Below are 25,371 nucleotides of genomic sequence, written 5' to 3'. Positions count from 1 at the left end.
TTCGGTTTGGTTCGGTTAGTTATAAATTTTGAACCGTTAAGTTCGGTTACCCGAAAAAGTCGGTTAATTTCGGTTTTATTTTCGGTTAACCATTTATTAAAGTTATGCTAATATAAAGTTTAAGTTTTAATTACAATAGTCAATTTATATTGCATTAATTAATTTTTTTATATATATATAATAGTTATTTAACTACATTAATATTTTGTTTTATAAATAAATATACATTTTATCTAATTGTAAATTACTTTTTTCTAACGTTTTATTTATACAATGCAAGTTTCCATCTAAGAGTATCATGATTTACAACTTAAAATGTCTTTTATATGATATTACTAATGTTTTTGATAAATATCTATAATACCTTATAAAGCAAACTGGATTTCTCCCTTAACTTAATTAAGAACCTGATAAGACAAAAATGCCCTTAAATAATATTCCTTGCTAAGCACCCTCTCACGTGATATACCAACTATGCCCTTCAACCATTTTCGTCTCTAGCAAAGTAAAACCCTATCAACGCCACCACCAGATTGTCTTCCCCACCACCGCCGCATTGCGCGGGTACCATGCTCGTTTTAAACAAAGTTAACAACTTTTCTTAAAAAGAGTATATATATAAGAAAATTACTTATAATATTCAAAATTAATTATAGATTGTGAAAGAAAGTTAGTAAAATTGTTAATATTTTAGACAACAAATACAAAAATTTAGCTAAAAAGATATGTAAATGATGTATTTATGGAATACATATATGTGTAAATATACATATATATGATTATATGTAGGTATATATCAAAATTCGGTTCGGTTCGGTTAACCGCGGGTAATGAATATTGAAAACCGTAACCGAACCGTTACACTTCGGTTTTTATGTTTTCGGTTTTTTCAGGTTTCGGTTTTTTCGGTTTCGAATCACGCGGTTCAGACCGTTTTTTCGGTTCATTTCTTACCCCCTAGTTGTTGTACATCTCCGTATGGAAATAGTAACGTTTGAACCATCCTTAACCTTTTCTTATTTTTAACATCATTTTCTCATCTCATTAGTTTTTCTTTTTATTTTTCTTATTCATTATTTACTTTCAAATTTAATATCCAAGTATTTACCCAATCAAATTAAATGACAAACATTACAGATAATATAAACAAATAAAATCAACCCACTGTCCCACTTTCACCTTCAAACAACCGAGTAATCCTTTATCTAGACTATATTTATAAACAAATTATCTTCCCTCTTTTCAATTCTTTACCTTTAAAATACTTAAAATATTTTTAATTTTCAACACTTTCCTAACTCACACACTAAATTTACATAATAATATCCCTAAAACATTTTACACTTATATTTATCCAAACTATCTATCTACTTTATTAATTAATTTAAATATTTTCACCTAATATCTTTATAATATTCTTAATAAAATTATTTACAAAAGATAAATCTCTTAACCATAAAATAATTGCATTACCATTTACGTCAATTAATTTTAGATCAATAACCACATCATTACCACCACCGCCACTAGCACCACCCATTACCGCTACCCCCGTCAAATTGCGCGGGTAGCCATCTCGTACTTTATAACATGAAAACAACGCACTTGACCCATTTTGATTAAGTTGGCGTATTGGGTTTGTATCGACAAATTTCAGATTAGATTATACTTGTTAAACAGATTTTAATACAAGATTTGATTCAAACTAAACATTCTTTTTAAGCCAATATTAGTTCAAATTTATAATTCGGAAGGATAAATATATTTTCAAGTCTAAGTTTAGATATACTAAAAATAAAAATCAAAATTTATACTTAATCTTTGAGTTTTAATTATTAATTTAAAATTTTTTTTCATATAATGTTAACATTATAGTATTGGACTCGCATCAATTTTCACATATGTTAAACAGTTTTCCGTGAATTTAAAGTTTACGTGGAAAACATCTAACAATTTAACATCATATATATAAGTTATCCCATTGATCTGAATCCAATAATATTAGCTTGACTAAACAAATCCTAATCCAATTTGTAATTTGTAAAAGACAAACATAAAACAGAGAAAGGCTGGGTCGAGACTGCACGCACAGCACAGCAGCAGGCAGCAGAAGCATAAAACTCTGTCATTTTCGATTTCCGAGCAAACCAAAACACAACCCCATCTCTCTCCCTCCTTTCCCTTTTTTCCCTCCCTCTCATTTCATTTTTTTTCCCCTCACTCTGTCACTTCTTTCTTCACCCACCCACCCACCCACCTGCAAAAATTAATAGAAAATATGACTAGGGTTTCACTCTCACTCCCACCTTTCTAATGCTGCTTTTTTTTGGCTCTCTTCTTCTCATCAATATACCAAAGAAATAGAGAGCCTTAAAACCCCACCTTAATTGTTCTCCTTCAGTTTTTCAAGATTTTTCTCTCATTTTTTTCTTTTTACTTTTTGGGTTTTCTTTATTTATGGAAAAGATTGAAGCTTGCACAACTTGTTTACAGATTCAGTGAGGTAAGCAACATTTTTAATTTTTTTTTCTTTTTCCTTTTTTTTCAAGACTTTGAAGTGAAAAGCGTAGTGAAACCACTTAAATTTTGGAACTTTTTTGGTAAATTAAATGTGGACTTATATCTAGTTACCCACAGCTTCACAATAAGCAAAATAATAAGATTAATAATAAATTTTTTATAAATTAGAAAAAAAAAACAGATTATTTTGTCTGTGTATTTGTCATATGTACAACTTTTCTTTCTTTATGAGCTGAAAACCCTCAAAAAAGCAAAGGGTTTTCTTCCTTTCCTTCTTTTTGTGCTATTATCTATATATCTATATCTATATATGTATGTATATGTATTATCTCACATCTCAAGAATTTGAGCTTTTTCTGCAGCCGGGTTTGTTGGAATTTGGTTAAAATATGGCTATGGTTGCTCAAAATCAACAGTATATGGAGGCAAACAGTAGCAGTAACAGCATGAATCATCAGTTGGAAAATGGGAAATATGTGAGATACACTACCGAACAAGTTGAAGCCCTTGAGAGAGTGTATGCAGAGTGCCCAAAACCAAGTTCTTTAAGAAGGCAACAGTTGATTAGAGAATGCCCTATTTTGTCCAACATAGAACCCAAACAAATCAAAGTTTGGTTTCAGAATCGCAGGTGAAATAAAGTTTTTGTTTTTTAACTCTTATTATAATGCAATTGTGTGTTTTTGTGTGTGCTAAAATTTGGTGGTTGTTAGGATATAATCTTGATTTGATATGTTGTTAATCTTGCATTAAATGCATATAGATCTTTTATCTACTTTAATATAGTATACTAAGTAGGCTAATGTTACATCTGAGTCAAAAGACTCACCTTCCCCGGTTAAATGTATAGAACAGACCTCATCTGTGTGTCGTTTTATAGTACCATGCACTTGATTCTAGTTGATATTTAGGATAGGTAATTGAGGTTTTTTTTAGTTATTATCTTACTAAAATGGGCATGTTTAATAATTGAATGTGTGCGTCTGCTATATAAGAATATATGTAACTTATGATTTTGATCTTAACCATGTTTTTTGAAGGGAAAAGTTTTATTTGGTGCTGTTACACACCCAACTTGGGTGAAATCCCCTCACATCCTAACGTTTTAATATTTTGAATAAATGATTGGACCCCACTTTTTTTATATGTATTAAAAAAAGGATGCGAGGGGTGCTTTTCAGCCAAGTTGGGTGTGTAACAACCTCATATTCCCTTCCCCCCTTTTTGAAATAACTTTGGGATATTATTTGTAGTTCAGTACTTTATTGTGTGAAGCAACGAATGTTTGAAAGGAAAAAATGTATGTGCTTTTAATTTTTCTGAAATAGCATTAAGATATCACGATTTTATCATGTTCAGAGTAAATTAGGATGGGAAAATGGGTGATTTGATATTTTAGGCGTAAACAAGTTTAACTTAGGAAGACTTGAAAAGGGAAATTTGAATATGGAATTAAGCTAGACGAGTATGCTGTAAGGTCCTTAAATGAGACGGTCTTAATTTCTCATGCAGATGTCGAGAAAAGCAGCGTAAAGAAGCTTCTCGGCTCCAAACCGTGAATCGAAAATTGTCTGCCATGAACAAGTTGTTGATGGAGGAGAATGATCGTCTTCAAAAACAGGTGTCTCAGCTTGTATATGAAAACGGTTATATGCGCCAACAGTTGCACACTGTAAGCTACTACAAATTCTTTAACACTCTGATTTTGATCATTTTTTATCTTCTTTTTTTACAACTTTTTACCATAGATTCATTTGATTTCTGCAGCCTTCAGCAGTTACAGATGCGAGTTGTGAATCTGTTGTTACAACCCCCCAGCATTCTCTTGGAGATGCTAATAACCCAGCTGGGTAATTACAATCAAGTGATTCAATAACGATCCTTACAAATTATTTTGTCTGAATCTAATATGCTGACTATTGTTTGAACATCTCCCAGACTCCTCTCAATTGCAGAGGAAACTTTGGCAGAGTTCCTTTCAAAGGCTACAGGAACTGCTGTTGATTGGGTCCAGATGCCTGGGATGAAGGTTTGTGTCATTTTGTCTCCACTAAAATTATAATATCTTGATTAATAATGTGCCGGTTTTTAAAGTATGTTAATTATGTTCCAGCCTGGTCCGGATTCAGTTGGGATCTTTGCCATTTCACAGAGTTGTAGTGGAGTGGCAGCTAGAGCCTGCGGTCTTGTAAGTTTAGAGCCCACAAAGGTAAAGTCATTGTACGATTTATACTTATTAGAAGCTAAATTGAAGTTTGGTTATGCTGTGTTTACTAAGTTATCTTTTCCAGATTGTGGAGATCCTTAAAGATCGTACATCTTGGTTTAGAGATTGTCGGAATCTTGAAGTTTTCACAATGTTACCTGCTGGAAACGGTGGAACTATTGAACTTGTTTACACGCAGGTGATTTTGAACAGTATTAACTTGTACGATATAAAGGGGCAAGCTGTGGTGGGTCAAATTGGGGTGAAATCAAATTAGTGAGGCCGGATTTACCCGAAACGTTTTTATTTGTCCATTTTAGGAGGTATACTTTGAAAATGGATTTTGGATGACTTTTTAACCTGTTTGTCCCAATGAACCTTTCTCTGTTACCTTATTTTGTTATTTAACTGGTTTTTGATAAAAAATAATGCTGCCTCTAACATTTTGTGGTTCTTTCTATCTGGTTTAACATATGAATTGATCTTTAAATTTTGCATTTAGGTCTATGCTCCAACCACACTGGCCCCTGCACGGGATTTCTGGACTCTTAGATATACTACAACTTTGGACAATGGTAGTGTTGTGGTAAGTTTAATTTAGATTTCATGGTTCAATCTAGTATCCTGCCAGAACTTGATTTTAATGCATATGTGCTCTCAAAGGTGTGTGAGAGATCCCTTTCTGGATCTGGTGGTGGCCCAAGTGCTGCTGCTGCTGCCCAATTTGTAAGAGGAGAAATGCTTCCTAGTGGCTACCTGATCCGGCCGTGTGATGGTGGAGGCTCAATAATTCACATAGTTGACCACCTTAATCTTGAGGTAAACAGAGTCCCTTTCGTGCCTGAGTGGTTCTGTTTTCAGGTTAATTATTTTGGGCAAAAAATGAATTTTGTTGCAGGCATGGAGCGTGCCCGAGGTTCTACGCCCCCTTTATCAATCTTCTAAAGTTGTTGCGCAGAAGATGACCATTGCAGTGAGTAGAACTTCTATCATTAATTAATTAATTTGGTTCTCATGGATGACATGATAGGCTTAGTTAATTATTTTTGCCTCTTAATGTAGGCCTTGCGTTATATCAGGCAGATAGCCCAAGAGTCGAGTGGGGAAGTTGTTTATGGACTTGGAAGGCAACCAGCCGTCTTGCGCACGTTAAGTCAAAGATTAAGCAGGTAAATCTCTGTGTATATGATCGTTTTTTTGAACTACTTATGTATAATAATCAGTGATTTATTATAATGGTATTCAGAGGTTTCAATGATGCTATCAATGGATTTAATGATGATGGGTGGTCATTGATGAACTGTGATGGTGCTGAAGACGTGATAGTAGCAATTAATTCAACCAAGAATGTTAGCACCTCGACTAGTTCTTCCAACCCCCTCTCGTTTCTTGGAGGAGTTCTATGTGCGAAGGCCTCAATGCTATTTCAAGTGAGTATAGAATGTTCTTATTGTGAAAAAGACTCTTGTTGAATACTGTATTGAATTTTTTGTTGTTGCAGAATGTACCTCCAGCAGTGTTGGTACGGTTCCTACGGGAGCATCGTTCAGAGTGGGCTGATTTCAATGTTGATGCTTACTCTGCTGCTTCAGTAAAAGCAAGCCCATATGGGTATCCAGGGATGCGACCCACAAGGTTTACGGGTAGCCAGATTATCATGCCACTTGGACAGACAATCGAACATGAAGAGGTAACTTAATATGTTTAACATATAATTTCTTTTGAAGAAAATTAAACCCTACTAATGGTCTCTGATATTTCTAGCTTTTTTCCATGTTATATTTTTTAGTTTGAGATACCAGGTCAATATTTTTAACCTAATATGTGCAGATGCTCGAAGTTATTAGAATCGAAGGTCATGCACTTGGTCAAGAAGATCCATTTGTATCGAGAGACATTCATCTCTTACAGGTGTTTGTTTAGCTTCACTGCACTCACCAAAAGAGTCTTTATTTTTCACACTAAAGTTTTTTCCACCATTTTTTGGGTAGTTTCTTTTTTTGAATGGCCATTTTTTGGGTAGTTATGCAGCGGAATTGATGAGAATGCCGTGGGAGCTTGTTCTGAACTCATCTTTGCTCCAATTGATGAAATGTTTCCTGACGATGCACCCCTTATACCATCTGGTTTCCGTATTATTCCTTTGGATCCTAAATCAGTTCAGTTCACGTTCTTGCTCTTGCTCCTTTCTTTTGTTTTCTTAACTTGTATGCTGAAGCAATCTCTATCGACCAGGGTGATCCTAAGGATGCATTAGGAACATCACATCGGACCCTTGACTTGACTGCAAGTCTAGAGGTGGGCCAGTCAAATAGCCATGGACCATCAGATGCATCGAGTTGCCAAAACACAAGATCAGTCTTGACCATTGCATTCCAGTTCCCGTTTGAGAATAATCTAGCTGACAGTGTGGCAACTATGGCCCGCCAATACGTTCGTAGTGTTATCAACTCAGTTCAGAGGGTTGCCATGGCTATATCTCCTTCGGGGTTGACCCCATCAGTGTCTCCTAAGCTCTCGCCTGGCTCTCCTGAAGCTCTTACTTTGGCTCAATGGATCTGCAATAGCTACACGTAAATTCATCTTTTATTTTCATTTTCATAAACAACCTTAACACAGGCAAAAATGTTAGTACATGTTTTTGTCTTTTTGATGGTCTTTTTTTTTTCAGTTACCATCTAGGAACAGAGTTGTTAACTTCTGGTTCAGTTGTTGGTGACTCACTATTGAAAGATCTTTGGCATCATCAAGATGCCATTTTGTGCTGTTCTTTGAAGGTACAATAGTTGACTAGGATTGTCATAGCCTTTCAAATTGGGATTTTGATCACCAAGTTTGACTTGTGGTTTGTAGTCGCTTCCGGTATTTATTTTCGCCAACCAGGCAGGGCTTGACATGCTGGAAACTACCCTTGTGGCGCTGCAAGACATCACGTTAGACAAAATGTTTGATGATGCCGGTCGGAAGGCACTATTTCCAGAATTTGCAAAGATAATGCAACAGGTATACTTTTGTGCCATATTTTAAGCGTTGACAAAAAGAGTCTCTGGTTTCCCCAACCTGCTAGCAGGTTTACCCCGTATTAGAGAATCTGAAAATGTGGTTATCTTTCAGGGTTTTGCGTATTTGCCAGGTGGAATTTGTATGTCAACAATGGGACGTCACATTTCATATGAACAAGCCATAGCTTGGAAGGTTCTAGCAGCTGATGAAACAACGGTCCATTGCCTGGCTTTCTCTTTTGTCAACTGGTCGTTTGTGTGAGCCATCATTTACTTAATGTTATAAGTCACTTGCGGCTAGGGTCTCAAGCTCCCGATTTTGGTTGTAAAAATAGGTTAATCAGTGGAGCGAACTCCGAGCGTTGTGATGGTGTTAATCTTTGTGTTGAACCAAGGGATTTGTTTAATTTAATGCCATTTCACTAGGCTTTAGATGTTTAAATTATGATTGTCTTCAATTATTTTTCCAGGCAAATCGATTGCTCTTAATTTACCATTAATCTATGCTAACTTTTCATTTTGTCAAAAGGATTTTGCTGTTAGTGTCCCAAGAACTGTGCATTAAAATTTAAATTTAAATACAGTGCTCCAAAGATGTTGCTTAATAATAATTTTCATTCGTTGTGTACAGTAATTTATTTTTGTTAGAGCTCTAAAAAAGACTATGAATATCAATGTCTTTAAAGTTTATATTAAATTTGTTTTTAATTTTTATTTTAAAGCATGAGTTAATAGTCAATAAAGTAGATAATTAAAAATAATCTTGTTAACATGACATGTAATAAAAGATTGTATATAATTTCTTTTTAACAACAAAAGGTTTTATATAAAGTGTTCTTTAAAAATATTAATTTTATTATCATAAAATTAATTGTTATTTCAAAAAAATAATTATTGTACAATACTTGAATTTAATGTGTGTGCGCGTGTCTGATCATTAATCTGAATATCGTTAGCATGTGTCATATCAAATTATTCAAAGCCTGTATTTTGTCATGTCACCTCAGATTTGAGTTTACAGTCCGATTTATTATATGACATGTGATATATTTTCTGGTACATCGATTTTGAGAATCTTAACTTTTTTTGCTTGTGTAGTTTTAACTTTGATTTGACTGACTGTGTTCCCAAGTTCAAAAAAAGACTAGGAAAAAAAATAAATGAAAGTAAAAGATAAAAATTGACTTCTTTTATACAAAAGAAGAAAAGAACAAATGATGACCTAATTTACAATTTACTCGTAACAAGTATTCCTACCTTGGAAAAAAAAATAAAACTCTCGTGACAAAAGTTAAAAAATATTAAACCGAAAAATAAAATTTTCGTGACAAAAGTTAAGAAAATAAATGAAACTTTGGTATCAAAATTTAAAAACCAAAAGTTATGTGGTAAAAAACAAATAAAAAATAACTTTTGGAGTGAGACTGAAAAATAACAAAGTTATGTGTAAAAAAAAATACAAAAGTTAAGAAACGACAATAGTTTGTGATTTTAAATCACCAAATCATAATAGGTTGTGATTCTACGACACTAAATGCAGAATAAGTATAAAACAAATCATAAAAGTAGACTAATATACTTGAACTTGAAAGTTGAAATCAAAACATAAAAAAAATAAGTGACGCAAAAGGCTAAACTAGAAGGTTTTTAAGAAATATTAGGTTATTTATTTTGTTTTGAACCCCGTAAAAAGAAAATGGGCTTCCAAAATAACAACGAAATATTGGGCCTAAAAAAAAGTAAAATCATAACTTTGTACATGTATCGACACTACGGACGCAACACGCAACGCTCGCCACGGTCCGGTACGGGCATGTAGCGCCCGCAACATGGAACTTGGTCGCCACACCCTTAGCGTTGCGCCCTAGGGTCGCAACACGCAACGCAACGCCTGTTGCACGCTATTTCAAACCTAGTACATGAGTTGCGAGTATCTCCACCGTCACACCTGTATCTCTGAGCTAAGTCAGGGTTACCAGCAATCTGTTGGTAGAAATTAAACATCAGCCTCAATCGACATAACTCAAGCCTGGGCAAGATAAGACATGTGCTTGTCTCGTACGGAACACTCGCCAAGATGACTCAGAAGAGACCACGCTTGGCGAGTTTTCCGTACGAGATAAGCACGTCTCATTTTGCCAAGAATGAACTTGAGTTATGCAGATTGAGGCTGAAATGATGTCTCATTTCTACCGATAGATTGCTAGTAACTAAGGCTGGCATAACAGGTCACACGAAACCTGTTAAGACACGAACCTGTTAAGGTCAAACACGAACACGACTTGTTAACTAATCGTGTCATTTCTTTCAAACACGAACACGACACGAAAATTAACATGTGCACCTGTTAAGAAACCTGTTAACATATATATTATATAATTCTTTATAAATATTAAAAAAAGACCCTTAACGATACCAAACATCTTACAAATCTCAACTATTATATAGCGATAATAATCCTTACATTACAAAAGTTCATAGACATTTTACCTTATAAAAATCATATATCAAATCATAATATCAATTGTTAGTATTTTATATATATGTGTAATCTTAACAGGTCTTAACAGGTCCGGATCTGTTAAGACACGAATCTTAACAGGTCCGGACCTGTTAAAACACAAAACCTGTTAACGTCAAACACGAAAGCTGTTAAGAACAGGTCGTGTCGTGTCGTGTTAACAGATTTCGTGTCAAAATTGTCAGCCTTACTAGTAACCTTAAGTTAGCACAGAGTTTCAACAGGCGTGACGGTGAAAAGACTCGCAGCTCATGGACCTTTCACCTTTGTGTCGTCCAGGCTTAGAGCTGACGACAACTTGGGAGTTGTATATGATTTATAAGAAGTCGACGGAGCTTGGACCCACATAGATCTTAATGATAATAGATACCTGGACATGTTCTTAATACTTGGAATTTTGGGGGGTTTTTAGTGTCCTATGTTTAATATATTCTTTAATTTTGGATTACTCTAATTTAAAACTATTATGTTTGGCAACAACTCCACAAAACTTACCAAGTACTTTTGTAAACTTTATATAATTAGGGTTGGGTATGATGATCTCGGATCTTAATTAGCAAAATTTGTTTATTTTATATACCTCCCTTCCTTATTTATGAGTGATAGTTAGGTTTGTATTATACGGGAAAAAGTTTTTATCTGTTAGCAAAAAGTTTTTATGATGATATCGGATCTTAATTAGCAAAAAGTTTGAAAACCAGTTACGCAAAAATTATTACGAACAGCTATAGCAAAACTTAAGTGTTGATTTTTCCAGATAATTAACCTCAATAGAAATTCTCTTGTGTATCTGTTAACCCATTATAGGTCTCAAATAACCTTTTGTTTTTGAACTAAACATAAAAGTAAATATGATGCAACTTTCTTTTATAAAAAAATAAATTAAATACGTCCTTTATTTATTACGACCAATGCATGCTTTTTTGTAATAAAAAATATCTTACTTTTAGTTCGATACTGAATTGTTTATGAAGTCTGAACTGATGTCATAGCGGGAAAGTTAATTTCTTTGCATGACTATTTTCATTTTAATTCATAATAATTACATGAGTACTGTAGTTTTATAAAAGAAACTTACAAAGTTACAATATAGTACTTCTTCATTAATGTTTAGCCCTCAATCACATTTGTTACTTAATTGAACTTTTCAAAATAAGGAATGAAGAGACAGTACATAATATCATAAAGGAGTTAAGAGTGTAAGGAATAAACTGTTATCCTTGAGTTAGAAACACTAAGAATGTTCTTAGTATTGCTGGCAAATGGGACCTAATATGGATGAAGAATTCTCTTGTGGTTGTCGGGAAACAATTCGATCCTTAGGTCTTTGCTGTTTTGAGTTTTGATATATGAGAATATACAAGAGATAGTGCCCGCGCGTTGCGGTGGTGAGAATGTGAGATGGTGGGGGTGATAGGTCAAGTCATAAAGTATGATGGCCAAATGCCTTAGCCATACGGGTTCCGCCCTTGGATTTAAAAATTCGTCGAAAGTATATCAAATGACATCTCTAATGAAAGAACATGGAATTTTAAGAACACCCATACAATTTTTATAATTTATCGATATACGGTTTTTGAGATAAAAGATTTTGAATGAATTAGAGGAATTAAATGATTTATAAATGAAAGAGAAAAAAATGAGTGGTTGAGATTTGAGGAAAGAGAGAAAAAAAATGAGTGATTTAGATTTAAGGTTATTATAGGTATATTAGGTAGAGATGTTTAAATTAGTGAATAAAGAATAGAGGTATTTTGGATAGTTTAAATCATCTTTTCTTAAATAAAAATGCTTTATAAGATAATAATATTAAATAGAGTATCCATCTATAAACCTTTATAAAGGTATTGGAATTAAGATTTCAGCACTTTTTTCATATTCCCATACTACACCCACGTGCCAAACAAAAACAACACACGATCCTTTCTTTGTATCTTTGTGTTTCTTTCACTCTCTCTCTCTCTCTCTCTCACACACACACACAGCCTCTCAATTCAAAACCTTCGCTCTCTTTCCATATCCGATAAAAGCACCATCGCCGCTTCCTTCTCTGGCCACCATCATCATCGGCGCCACCAGTAATTATTCCCTACTATCTTTATATTTCCTGATTTTTTTTCCTTCTATATTTATTTTTAATTTTTTGTTTTTCAGATTTAAGGTTTTCATCACCGGCCACCAACACCATCAGCGCCACCATCTTGGGGGAAAAAACCGATAATACTCAATTTTGATTTAATAGGTATTTATAAGTAATTATAATGATTTATTAAACAATTATATTAATTTAATTTTTTTGGGTATTTATTTTTGTTAATATGCTACTTTTCGCTTTACATTTAAATTGTAAAGAAATACCAGTTTTTGTGTTTGTTGATAAAATCATTGCAATACACCACCCCATCCAATAATAGCGTGTGATCTTTATGATCTTTTCTTACCAGGTTTAATTTTTTTTCTTTTTTGATCGAATAAATATGATCTTTCAGTTTTTGCTTTTGTTGATTTTGTCATTGTGGACAGTTGTTTATATCCCTACTCAATTTATAAAGGTATTATTCGTATTCAAAAATTTCCTCTTCTATTCCTTTTAAAGTTTTTTTTTTCTTTAATAGGATGATTAAAGGTGAGATTGTATGTCAGATGTGTTAGCAACAATAAAAATCATAACTTTATTAACAATCTTTAAATGGAGTAACGAGTGTTTGTCTTAAAATATTATAACATTTCATAGTTACATATGCATAATGTTAATAATGAATGGCCCCTCATACATTAATAATGATGGGCGCTCATACTTTAAAGCATGACCACCGAACTTAGAAGTTGGATCAAGATATGTAACATGAGTACACATTTGAATTTTGAAGTAGGAGGAGCAGGGTTATAGAAACAATGGCAATGAAAGGTTTGAAAACCAAATGGGTACCCATTCACAGTTGTAAGGGCATATTATGGTAAGGATTTTTTTTGACCAACTATTTTCCATTTCATTATTTTCGGTAAATCTTTTTGTAACATCTCTAACAATACAGGGAATGGTTTGTGATTGAAATTTTGGCTATTTAAGTATGCTAATCTGGTAATTTAAGGTTTCCTTATAATTTAATGTACATAATAATTGCAACAATATCTTTGTATTTTCAGAAACTTGGCATTAAATTTTTTTTTTTTTTATGTTTTATAATAGTGAAATGCAGTTATTTATCATTCGTTGTTTTTGTTTCCATTTTGTTCAGGTTGCTTTTTGTACCAGGTCCATCTAAACGCGACATGCTCATCCCGTTCAGGTTATACCTTATTTTGCAAGAGCTTAGTCTTTAGTATTGATAACAGCTTATACCTTAAAGTTTGCATATGAAAGCCACTGTTAGTTTGAAATATATCAAAATGGATGGGTCGGCTTTGTTGGGTAATGCACTAAGGTTGTAACAGCTTATAGTTTATTTTCATCTTTGTGTCTCTTTAACGCACTAAGACAGGTCATTTAATTACAATGCTTTCCAAAAGTAATTGTAGTATTAATTTTTCATGCAACAAAACAAAAGATAGTTACAGTTACATAAGTAGAATATAGTTTTAGTTGTTTTGTTCACTTTAAGCACGGGATGCAACAAAATATTTGTTAAACCCCAAGTGGTATTTATTTGATCATTTGACCCGTTAGGGAAAAAGAGAGCCCAAATCAATGGGTTAGTTAAGTAGGGCAAAGCTCAAATGTAATGACTGGTATTATGGGTCAACATCCAGTCGTTGACCGAGAAGCTTCGTCTTAGCTTTTCAAATTTAGCAAAAACCGGCCATTCCAAAATAAACAGGTCTCTGTAAACTACACACTTTGTGAAGAAATGCAGCTTGCGGTCGAGAATGCTCCTGACAAAGTTCCTTCAGCGTGCATCAAAGCCCTTTTAACAAAGTAGCGAGCAAAAACAAAAAAGTTAGTCTGCCTCGCAAGCTATAGTGGTCCAAGTGTCCAACAAACTGACTAGGAACAACAAAAAATAAGTAAGTGATACTCATATATACGTTTTAACAAGGGTCTAGAAAGCAAATATGGACCAGGTGGGTATTAAGGGTGGTGAACGCAGAGGAGAAAGCCAAATATGATAAGTAGTCTACATTCATATACTTACGTTTTAATAAGGGTCTCTGTTCATGTTGTTATATTATTTGTTGTGTTCACTTGTGCAAGTATAGCAATGAAATACTTAGGGCATGCTTGGTTGGATGTATTTAAGGGTGGGTAATGACTATGATAATAAAAAACATGGTTGGTTAAAAAAAATAGCAGCTAATCAATACCAAAAGTGGGTAATGGGTCATTATACACCAATTTGGGGGGAATGGTTATTAATACCGCGCGCTCTTTTTTCCACGTTCCCCTCTTCTATCATTTTTCTCTTCTCATCCATCTACTTTTCTTCATTAAAGAAATATCATCATATTCCTACGATGATATATCACAAACCCATTATAGCAAATTAATAAATATCACTCAAATTACAAGGTATGTCTTTTAATTTATAAATTATGTCTGTTACATATTTTTCTTTATTATTTATGAGTTTTATCATAATTATTACCTCTGGCAATTAGCTTGTTGAAGCTATGAATTTCCTAATGTTCTCCAACTGTTTTGATGAATTAATTCAATGTAGTAGTATTATAAAGTTGTTGTCTTTTAGAGATTATTTTTTTTATGTGTGATGGGTTGCCAGATTGTAGTTTTTATTTCACTATTACATGTTGTTTGATTAGTAGATTTATATATTCAAGAAAGCTTACCAGGTTCTGATGTTTGAAATTTAAAAAATACATATGATTCGCTTTTTGCATCTTGTTAAATGTTTAAATTTATTTAAGAGATGTTGATGGTAGTATCACTATACTTTTGTAGATCAAAATGCCGCGTCTTAGAAGTAACTACATGGTTAAAGTACGCAAAAGGATGGTCAAAAGAATTCCAAATTTTGATAAAGACGTTAATCCTCATATCGACTCTAAGATCAAATATCTTAGAAACAAGTATAATCCTATTTCCGAGATGTTGATGCAAAGTGGGTGTCAATGGGATACTGTTGAGAACAAAATTGCTTGTGAGAGGCAATGGTACGATGACTGGTGTAAGGTACGCACATTTTTTTTTACTATAACGTATGCACATATTTGTTACTTGTCATTAGAAGCTTACTTTTGATGTTGAATAATCTGTTTTTATTTGACTTCTATATATATATCGATATTCAATTTATTTGGAATAAAGACTACTGAACAAAGTCATAATAAAGCTCACACTTCTTATCATAGGCGACTGATATGGAAATGTTGATGCATATTTAGATACAGGGGATGATTAAACTAATAACATCAATATCAATGGCACTATGTTATTATTCTGTTATATGGGTACAATTTAAACTTGGTATGCTCTTTACATCAAGTTTGGTTTTGGGCCACTAGATTAACATGTTTTTTGATTGCTAAAATGAGAAAGTGTTTTTAAAAGTTGCATTATTCTATAGGGTAAGTATATGGTATTTAAAAACAGCTAGTGCTAATGGTCCCTTTTAGAGGTATCACATGTAGTGTTACATGCCATTCTCTTTGTCACATAGCACTCAATTCCTAATTAATAGTTAATCAATGTTACATTTCCTTAGTTGTCAAAAGTTGGTTAATTTGTTTAGATGCAAAAAGCTATTAGGAGACCATAAATTTGAATCCTCTGAATCATATCACAATGCCTTGATCATGGTATATATTAGGACCCTCACACGTAATTTTAATTGATGATTGATGTAAGCTATAAGCGTTTATTACTAGTATCATTTTTAAACACAATTCCTTATATATCTCAAGGTTGGTATTCTTTTCACAGAATCATAAAAATGCATCTGGTTTATGGAACTTCAAATTCCTTTATCTACAAAAATTGGACAATGTGTGGGGTAGAGATAGGGCAACAGGGCTACAAGCCGAAGATATATCACAAGCATGCGAAGATACCAATAACAACACAGATGTAGTGTTATCGTCTTCCTCTGATAGTGAAGATGAAGTTGTTAAAGTCACAAAAACACAAAGCATTCCAAGCCTAAAGAGACAAAAGAAAGTATCGCCTCCAACAGAAAGTTCTCACAAGAAAAAGAAACCAATGACACTTCAAGAAACCATGGATACAAAGTTAAACTCCTTTGCTTCTGATTTTAAGTCTATTTGTGGTGAAATGGTAGAAAAGATTGGTGTTGCTGTTAATGCTTTGATCGTGGATAGTAATAAATCTGAAACCGTGAGCGAAGAGAAGATGCAGGAGGTAATGACTGAACTTGTCAACATCGGGATTTCCCACTTGGATATTGGCAAGGTTGTCGAGGCTTGCTACAATGATCCAACCAAAGTGAAGACGTTGTTTACCTTGCCATCGTATATGAGGAAAGGTTATGTTATGGGTTTCTTACATCCACAAATTTAGTTCATGAATCGTATCTTATTATATGTTGTTTTGGTATAAAAGACTACGAATGATGTTTAATAACTGGATTTTTCGAATCTATAATTTGGTTTTCTACCTTTATGTGTTATGTCGTTGAAATCACAAGAAAGTAGTTAAAAATGATTATATTTTTGTTTTGCTAATGAATGAATTTATTGTTTTTATCATTGCCGTATAAATATAAATTAGGATTATGTAATGAATATATGTAGATAATAATTTTTGTTTATCAACATAAAGGATTTCAGAATAGTTATAAAAGAAATAGATAGATTAACGTGGGAATTATCAAGCACCTCTTAAGATAATGGTATTGATTATATAGTAACTGCCAAGCAATGGAAATGTCCATTGCTTTTCCCTTTGCATTCCTGGCTATTTTCATTGCCTTTGCCTTTCCCTTTCCTTTGTTTGAACCAAACATGCCCTTAGTTCTTTTTGTTTGACAAATATAAATCTGCTAAAATGAAACGTATGCAGCATCTTCGTTCTTACATTCACAATTTTGTGGATGAATTTCCAATGGCTCTAACAAGTTTTTAGTTGTAACGTAGCATTTTCAACTAATAATTTTTTAGAACAGATTGAACAAATTAAGTTACAGAGTGATTTTATATACATCATTATGAAATGAGTTTCCATACAGGATTTACTCTTTAGTCTTCACCACTCCTTATATACAGCATTATAAATTTAGAGATTATCTTCATTTAATATGCCATCTTTAATACCTACATCAAGTTTCGTTGCTGTCATCTCTTCTTCTTATGTCAACTATTCTCCAGCATCGATAGTGACCGGTCCAATGGTTCCGGCCCCAACATCAACCGTGACTCCATCTGTGGCCGACCCGATCAATTCAACTATCGTTCCTCTTGAGGTAAACCCTCCAACTTAATTCATTACCCAATATCTATCTCAATATACATGACCACATGACATGGATAATATTATTGCAAAAACAAGATACACATGTATTTATCTTAATGATAATGTCATATATTAATATTATACACATAGAACAATAACTAACACAACCTCATCTATTACATCATATTTACTGAGTATTATTCTTTTGGCAATCTCAATGTTACTATATTTTAGTTGTACCTCATAATTTTTTTTGGCAATCTCATATTTTTCTATTCGCATTTCTTATTATAAGAGTACGATCGGCGGGGCTAACAGAGTGTTCGATGATCTTTATTTTGAGATAAATGATGATATTGTCTAAATGAACTCTACTTGATTTTTTGACGGATTCGTCAATAAAAAAAAATACATTGATCATCTTTTCCTAAATATGTCGTATATTGGGATATTTATTTTTAGTATTAATGTTTGGTGATCCAAACAGATGCCTCCTAGGCGGAGAGGAGGGCTTAGGATCGCCAGGGGGATGAGGTGTATTATATCCTATTGGGCTTTAAATAAACTTTGTTTTTTACGGATTATTCCAAGTAATATACTTTCATGTTTTTTTTTTGTTCGATGTCGATATATCATGATATTTTTTATGGATTAACGCAAGTGTTTGGTTTGCAATTATCATTGTCGCTTCATCTCGCATGTTTTATATTGTCATCATCGTTTAGCCGCCGCAACGCGCGGGCACCAGGCTAGTTAGATATAAATTGATCTTGTTGTGCGAAAGTTAAGACTAAAAAGGAAATTGGTTGCATTCATTCATAGATAATGGCTTTGAATATATAACCTACAAGTGAGATAAAGAGTTCCCACGTCTCAACTCCTAAACCAACTGCCCCATCATGCTCCGCTCCTCTATTTTACTCGGTCAACACACTACTACATGTCTACATGGCTTTTATTTATCTCATGACTTAAAGACACGTACTCTTCTACTAATAACACTAATTAACATGCTAATAAACTAACAGCAAGCTTAATTAAAATCCTAGACATGACTTGTAACACGACTTACCAGACACTTACTAAAGATACTAATTGAAAAACAAACTCTGACTTGTTGACCCGATCCAACCCGAAATCAAGATTAACCCAACAGTGGCTACTTAAGTTGGAATAGTGAGAATGTGAGATGTGAAAGATGAAGGTACTTGGTCCTCTATTTGCACTACTTGAAGGTTGCTAGTGAGTGAGATTCTTACTGCTTGAATGAAATTTTGTCATGCTGAATGTTCTACTGTGCTAGCTGATAGTGTTATATTGTATTGTTGGTAGATATAGGATGTCAATTGTTTGGATAGGTATAGTTGCTTAAGCTTGGTTTATAAAACATCAATAAAATTTTGAAATCGAACACTTCATAATGAAAATAAGAAAAGATAACTCTTAAGACCCCAGCATGTGAAATCAAAATCATGTTACACGTTAAGATGTCAAATTACATTATATAATGAACCAACGAATTGAAGGGGGAAAAAAGACAAGACACCACCATGTGAAAACGAAATCATGTTACCTTCAGAAAGCTATATTTATTTTTATACCTTTAACTATATCTGAATTTGTATGTAAATCGACTAAGATAACTCAAGTCATATGTTCATGTAATATAATACATGTTTCTTTTCTTGAAAAATACATTTGGAGAGTGCAGAAGTTGCACAAGCAAAATTATGTCTTTAAGACTACCATATCCCTACAAATCATAAAACCAAACATTTTATAAGAAAAAAAGCCAATGTATGTGACAATGAAATCAGATTCTATAGGCGACATGGTTAGCAAAGTTCAAACACCATTTTTATCAAAACGCAAAACCAAAGCAACATAATCATGGGTTTAGAATCAATAAATACTTTCGTGTTCACAATCTGCTATGTCAAAAGAATTGCAACATCATATACAGCACGAAATCAAATATTCAAACAGCTTCAGATATTGTGATCTTTAAAAAAGGGTCTACCAATACAAAGATAACACAAAAGTAAATATTCAACAGAGTTAAGCAAGATATTTTACATCTCACATTCACTAATCCTAACTCAAATTTGTAACCTATTTTACGTCCAAACATATGCTAAATTTAAATCCTAGGTACCTAATTACCCCCAATTGGGTCGTTATCTCCTTTCATCTTTGTACAGAAACATTATAAGATACCATCATCTTTATGAATCAAAATTTTCAAATAAATGGAACAAACAAGAAAACCGTCATACCTGCTAACCTCTGGATACTTAATTGACAGCCTTCTGCCTCATCTCTATCACCTTCCTGTGAGAGTTTGAATGCAGAGCTGGAACAAATGTTGGACTTGCAGCTGGACGATACTCGGGGTAGAGCCGGCCTGATCTGTATCGAACCCCACAAGCATTGCAAAGTGTTTTTGGACCCATTGGGCCCTCCCTCCACTGTGGAGTTTTCGTTATCTCACAGTGGGCACATTTCTTAATCCCCACAACGTTCGACCTATATATGTTAGAATCCAGGTTGATTGGAACCTGAGATGGCTTCCTTCTTTTCTTATCTTTGTTAGGAAGTACTATGGGTGGTGATAACAACCAAGGGCTGGTGATCGGTCTCAAACGCTTGCTTCGAGTTCTAACTGGAACTGAAGTTTCCATTCCAAACGAAAAGCCTTTGTTATTTGAGTTGGTGCTGCGACTTTCGAGGACCGAATTTGGGCTTGCATGCGACTGATAGAGTCTTTTGTCTTCAACAAAAAGTGGTTCTTGTTTTGGTTGAGAAATTCTGCCATTATGATAGGCTTTAAAGGGTTCTTCAACATGATTTTGTTGATAATTTAGTTGAGGGGTTCTCATATTCTGCAAAGAAAAAGAACCATCAAATCTCAGTCATTAGAAGCAAATCATCTTCTCATTAGCTAAAGATAGAATAAATTGTTTTCTTTTCCTTCCAAACAGCAATAGGCTTTATATTCTGAGATCATAAACATGAGTATCTTAAATTTGTTCATTGTGCAGAATCATAACAGTTATTAGGGGTGTTAATGGGTCGTGTTATTTGGTTCGAGTTATGCTGGTCGGGTCATCCGGGTTTTTCAAAATCATAAACTAACAAGAAACCCAAACCAAATAAAGATTAGATTTTTTAGGTTCGGGTTGTGTGGGTCGGGCCAGGTTTCGGGTTATAAATACGGATAAGATGAGATGTTGGGTTTAAACACCTAAACCTGTTAATATCTATTTTTTTAAATACAATACCTAGATAAATATCCATATATTATAAAAGCCTTAAATATAAGTCAAGAATCATTTAAGAAGGTAAACTTAGATAGTTAAACAACAGTAAGTTCTAACAGCAGTAACAAAAGCAGAAAAAAGCCAATGTAAACCTGCCCACCCCCAACTGTTGGAAGAGAGCACTTAAACTTAAGTAACTGGTTGTCATACGGCCTTGAGAAACAGACAAGAACTCTATAGATATAGTAACACTCTGACTCGTATGACTCTTTCAAGAAAAAGCTGTCGTAGACCCGTAGTTACCTACTTATTGTGTATCAGTTGACAAATGAGAACTTTCCACTAATTGTGTTTATAACACAGAAAAAGTTGGGTAAAAACCCTTTATTAAGACTACCTAGGCATCTACAGAATGCCAATGTTACCTACTTCCCTTACCCTTTTTCACTTTCGTTTAACAGAATTATCTTAATTCTTCAGGGAAGTGGGCTTGTCTTTTAAACATACGGCTTCTTTTACTTTCTTTTAGACTTTCCACCAACAAAGAAAATCATGGTTACAATAATTGTACCATGTCATCTTGCTGATGATAACTCAACATAATACTGCAAAAAAATCCAATAACTTGAAAACCGTCGAAGGGCCTTCCCCCACTCAGACTGACACACAAAAGCAAGACCCTTCATAGACTGACACAAAAGCAAGACAGCAACACGAACCAATTAGATTGGTAACTTTATCCATAGTTAGTAAAGTGTAACATGGAGTAAGAACAAAGTGAAGTGTTTGCCCGGATAAATGAAGTATCTGACATCTCTAAAGTAAGACCTTGCGTGATACTTACAGATACAGGGTACTCCAATGGCAAATCGGAGGATCCGCCAAAACTGTTGCCAACGCCAATATGAGAACCTGGTGTTACAAGCTCCTTAAAGAGCTCAGAAGGAATGGGACCAAGTTTAGAGGCCCAATCTTCAGCCAATCCATCCCCTTCCAAACTCTCCATTGGAAAATCAAACAGATTGAGCATGTCACCAAAACAATCATCTTCATACGTTCGATGATTATAATCAACGGCCACGCCAGAAAAAGTAGATTCAGTTTTGCACATTCTCTTATCCTGGGAAGAAAATTAATAACTAATAAATATTAATACAAATACAATCAGAATATGAAAGTTATATATTGATCTATAATATGCTGCAATTGATATTTGTTGTTCAAAAAATCAAAAAAAACTTTTTGCTGCAATTGACAAGACATAAATTGTAATTGATATGTATACATGGAACCGATTTTAATAGGCCATTAATTAGATTAAATGCATAACTAGCAATTAGCGACATATGTGCAGTCGATTCCCACGTTAGGCAATTAACTTTTCTTTCCTCAGCATAACTTACTTACTTTCGTCTGGTTAATTTCCAGTGACCCTCTGAATAATTGTTGCATCATATAACAATTTCACAGATTAACAAAAAGTAATTGCTACTTTGCATAACAAAAAGTAAAATTGACTAAAAATGAGAATTGGGGTAAAGTATCTTCTAATAGACTGCATTTAACTCCTATCAATAAAACCTGCTTAACGTCAAAAGAAAGTCGAAAATCAAATATACCCAATTGAAATAACATCACTTCCTATACATAAAGATCAGGACTTTGATAAAGCTTCCACCATTTTCTATCCTGACATGTTAAAATTGGTATAAATGCACAAAATAGCAAACACATTTTAAACAAGGTACTTTCTTTACCAAAAATAACAACATGCATTAAATTCATTATAGTGCTGCATCAAAAGTTCAAAACTTGACAAGTAGTTGTATTTGGCATCTTCAAAAAGTACATTGCCTAAAACAGGAAGTAACAAGTTGTTGTGGGCATTTCAACCTTTTTAGTAAAACCAATGTAACTTCAATAGAATGTCAAAAAAATCAGAAGACCAAAATGAAATATATTACTAAATACATGTAAACAACTAATTACTGAATAAAGCTTGGACCTTTTTTATAAAATCGTGCAATGTGTCATGCCACAAATTGAAGTCCATGATCTCCATATATTTTTTATATTTAAACTAGTCAACTTTTAGTGATTTGCAAATTTAAATATATTATGAACACTTTGAAATATTCATTGTACAAATCCAAATATTTATTATTTAATTTAATGCCATTTAATATTTGATTGTTGTTATGATAATTCTGAGCATGGTGCAGGATATTTGTTTTATAATAATTACAGTTTTAGGAATCTAATTAAATAGTAATTTAAATGTAGGTATTTATTAATAATTTTTATAATAGTTAAATTAAATAAAATTCTATTAAAAAAAAGAAACAAATTACTACATAATATAAATTGACAGTAAAATGAAACAAGGTTGATTAAAAAATATATATATATATTTTTTATATAAATCTAAGAAAAATAATTACAGTGGAAATGTAATCACAAAATACACATGAAAAAAGAAGAGAAGAAAATAGTAAAAAAGTAAACAAAAGAAATGACTATTATATAATGTAACAGAGTATATTTCCGACTATTTCATTAAAAAGGCAAAAAAAAAAAAAAATGACGTCGTAACAGCAAATATACCGCTCATCAAACTTACCATAAAAATAAATAAAACAAAACAATAAATTCGGTAATTCCAAGAATGAAACAGAAAGCATTTTAGTAATTTTCTGACCGACATTATTATTAATTAAAGATATCGAAAACAAATAGAACGGACCTGTGATTCCATAGCGAGTCCCCTTACCATTACAATTCCTTTCAAATACTCTTTTTTATTATTGTTATTATATAAAAATGAAATTAGGTGTGTGTATGTATAGATATATATATGTTTGTATAGATTGATTTGTGTCTGTTTGTTTGAGAAAGAGAGAGATAGGGTGTGTGTGTGTGTGTGTTTGTGTGTGAAGTTTTGGGGGAAAATGTGAGAGGTAACAAATACTCTATTTTAGGGTGAACATGATATGAGAAAATAAAAATAAAAATATATATGGAGGTTAATTTAATTCAATATAATATACTAGTAATAATGCTTGTAATAATAATTAAAAATAAAAATAAAAAATAAAGAGGGTGATGCTGCATGGGACCATGTAGTGGGGAGCGTCATTGGTGATAAATAAAGAGTCTTTAACCCGTGTATAAGGCAGAGAGATGGTGATAATCGTGTCATGATAAAAATTCGTGTCTTAACCAATTTAATTGTTTTAAACATTTAATACGTTAATGTTAGCACATACATTGACCCGTTAATATTTGTTAAGAATGATTGACATGCAAATTAATTTAAATCATTAAAAAAAGTGTCGTGTAATGTTTGTGTTTAGTAAAATATTGAGAAATTGTCACAAATCGTTCTTGTGGTCTGCTCGATTAACATTTTGATCTATGTGCTTTTTTTATTATTAGGTGTCCCGGTGTTTTTCATTTTCATTGTTAGTTGTCCTTGCCAATAACGACCGTTAGTTTTCATCCGTTAAACCCCTCATGTGCAATGCACATGAGGGCATTTCGTCCAGGTTGTAAACATAGGGACATTTGTGATAAAACATCTTTGAGGGACTGTTTGTAATAAAAGACAAAAACTCATCATCTTTCTCCATCTCTCACTCCCACCACCAGCCAAACCTCCGGTCACCCTCACAGCCTCCTGCCGCCGGTCACACTCAGCCTCCTACCGCCGCTCTTTTTCGCCATTTTAAAACTTCGGCCATCATCCCTAACAACAATTAGGGTTTCATCTTTAAGCCTAAGCCTTAATTATTAAATCACAACCACAGAACCGTCGTCCCTGCTGCTGCTCCACCACTCTACCGTCACTGTTGTTGTTGTTGTTTCGTTTTCCAGCCACCACTACACAACTCCATAACATCCCAATAAAGTATGAAACGTAAGTAACAATCTTTTAAACAAACCCATTTCACCCATCTCTCTAAAAAACCCTAATCTTTTTTTTTTCTTTTATTTCTCTCTCACACAACCACGCACCACCGAACTACCACCACCTAACGACGGTCTAGAAAGAAGAAGAAATGTTCAAGCTTCAATACAGGTTGTTATAGGTCTGAGCATGCTCGATTATTATGTTTTTCTATTCGGTTTTGGTTCGAACCGCCATAAACACCACTTTTCACCCCCTTTTATCACCACCGTGAACCATTGTTGTTTTGTCATTGTTTTCAGGACTGAAATGGTCGGCTTTTGTTAGTGTTTTGGTAACCATAGTAGGATGGTGGTTCTCGATTTTCAACGAACTTTTCCGGTGGTGGCAGGTGGTGCCCGGCTGGTCAGGAATGGTGGTTGGAGTTGTATGGGAGAAGGAATACAAATAGTTTTTTTAATCCAATTAATGTTTTTATTACAAATAGTCCATGTGGTTATGAACTTGATGATTATACCCTCATGTGCATGAGGGGTTTAACTGGGTAAAACTAACGGCTGTTAGTGTTAGGGACAGTTGGCAATGAAATAAA

At 33.5% G+C, this 25,371-nt stretch overlaps 3 protein-coding genes across 4 annotated transcripts; 2 read left to right on the top strand and 1 right to left on the bottom strand.

Annotated features, from left to right (window-relative positions):
• The first annotated feature begins 2,275 nt into the window (after positions 1 to 2,275).
• On the top strand, positions 2,276 to 8,170 carry LOC122603633 (homeobox-leucine zipper protein REVOLUTA). Of its 2 annotated transcripts, none has more exons than XM_043776395.1 (19): positions 2,276 to 2,503; positions 2,883 to 3,151; positions 4,033 to 4,192; positions 4,288 to 4,370; positions 4,459 to 4,549; positions 4,634 to 4,729; positions 4,812 to 4,925; positions 5,229 to 5,312; positions 5,390 to 5,545; positions 5,625 to 5,699; positions 5,789 to 5,895; positions 5,973 to 6,156; positions 6,228 to 6,416; positions 6,557 to 6,637; positions 6,750 to 6,884; positions 6,962 to 7,299; positions 7,398 to 7,503; positions 7,580 to 7,729; positions 7,841 to 8,170. In XM_043776395.1, the coding sequence occupies exons 2-19, from the start codon at positions 2,910 to 2,912 to the stop codon at positions 7,988 to 7,990; spliced, it is 2,541 nt and encodes an 846-aa protein (XP_043632330.1). In that variant the 5' UTR covers positions 2,276 to 2,503; positions 2,883 to 2,909; the 3' UTR covers positions 7,991 to 8,170. The 2 variants fall into 2 exon arrangements, with proteins under 2 accessions (XP_043632330.1, XP_043632329.1); XM_043776394.1 differs by having other exon boundaries at positions 2,880 to 3,151.
• Positions 8,171 to 13,311: 5,141 nt separating this feature from the next.
• LOC122606175 lies at positions 13,312 to 16,817 on the top strand. The gene is made up of 4 exons (XM_043779137.1): positions 13,312 to 13,331; positions 13,489 to 13,539; positions 15,147 to 15,377; positions 16,128 to 16,817. Exons 3-4 carry the CDS (start codon positions 15,153 to 15,155, stop codon positions 16,719 to 16,721), a joined length of 819 nt encoding a protein of 272 aa, XP_043635072.1. The 5' UTR covers positions 13,312 to 13,331; positions 13,489 to 13,539; positions 15,147 to 15,152; the 3' UTR covers positions 16,722 to 16,817.
• Positions 16,818 to 19,587: 2,770 nt separating this feature from the next.
• On the bottom strand, positions 19,588 to 23,856 carry LOC122605533 (GATA transcription factor 11-like). Its single transcript, XM_043778491.1, has 3 exons — positions 23,616 to 23,856; positions 21,717 to 21,992; positions 19,588 to 20,494 (listed from the first exon to the last, which is right to left on the bottom strand). The coding sequence occupies exons 1-3, from the start codon at positions 23,643 to 23,645 to the stop codon at positions 19,907 to 19,909; spliced, it is 894 nt and encodes a 297-aa protein (XP_043634426.1). The 5' UTR covers positions 23,646 to 23,856; the 3' UTR covers positions 19,588 to 19,906.
• Between the last annotated feature and the right edge of the window lie 1,515 nt (positions 23,857 to 25,371).

The sequence above is a fragment of the Erigeron canadensis genome, chromosome 6 (assembly GCF_010389155.1).
Source record: "Erigeron canadensis isolate Cc75 chromosome 6, C_canadensis_v1, whole genome shotgun sequence".
NCBI lineage: Eukaryota > Viridiplantae > Streptophyta > Magnoliopsida > Asterales > Asteraceae > Erigeron > Erigeron canadensis.
Note: the sequence above shows the minus strand (reverse complement) of the source record. Positions and strands in the feature narration are given on the sequence as shown.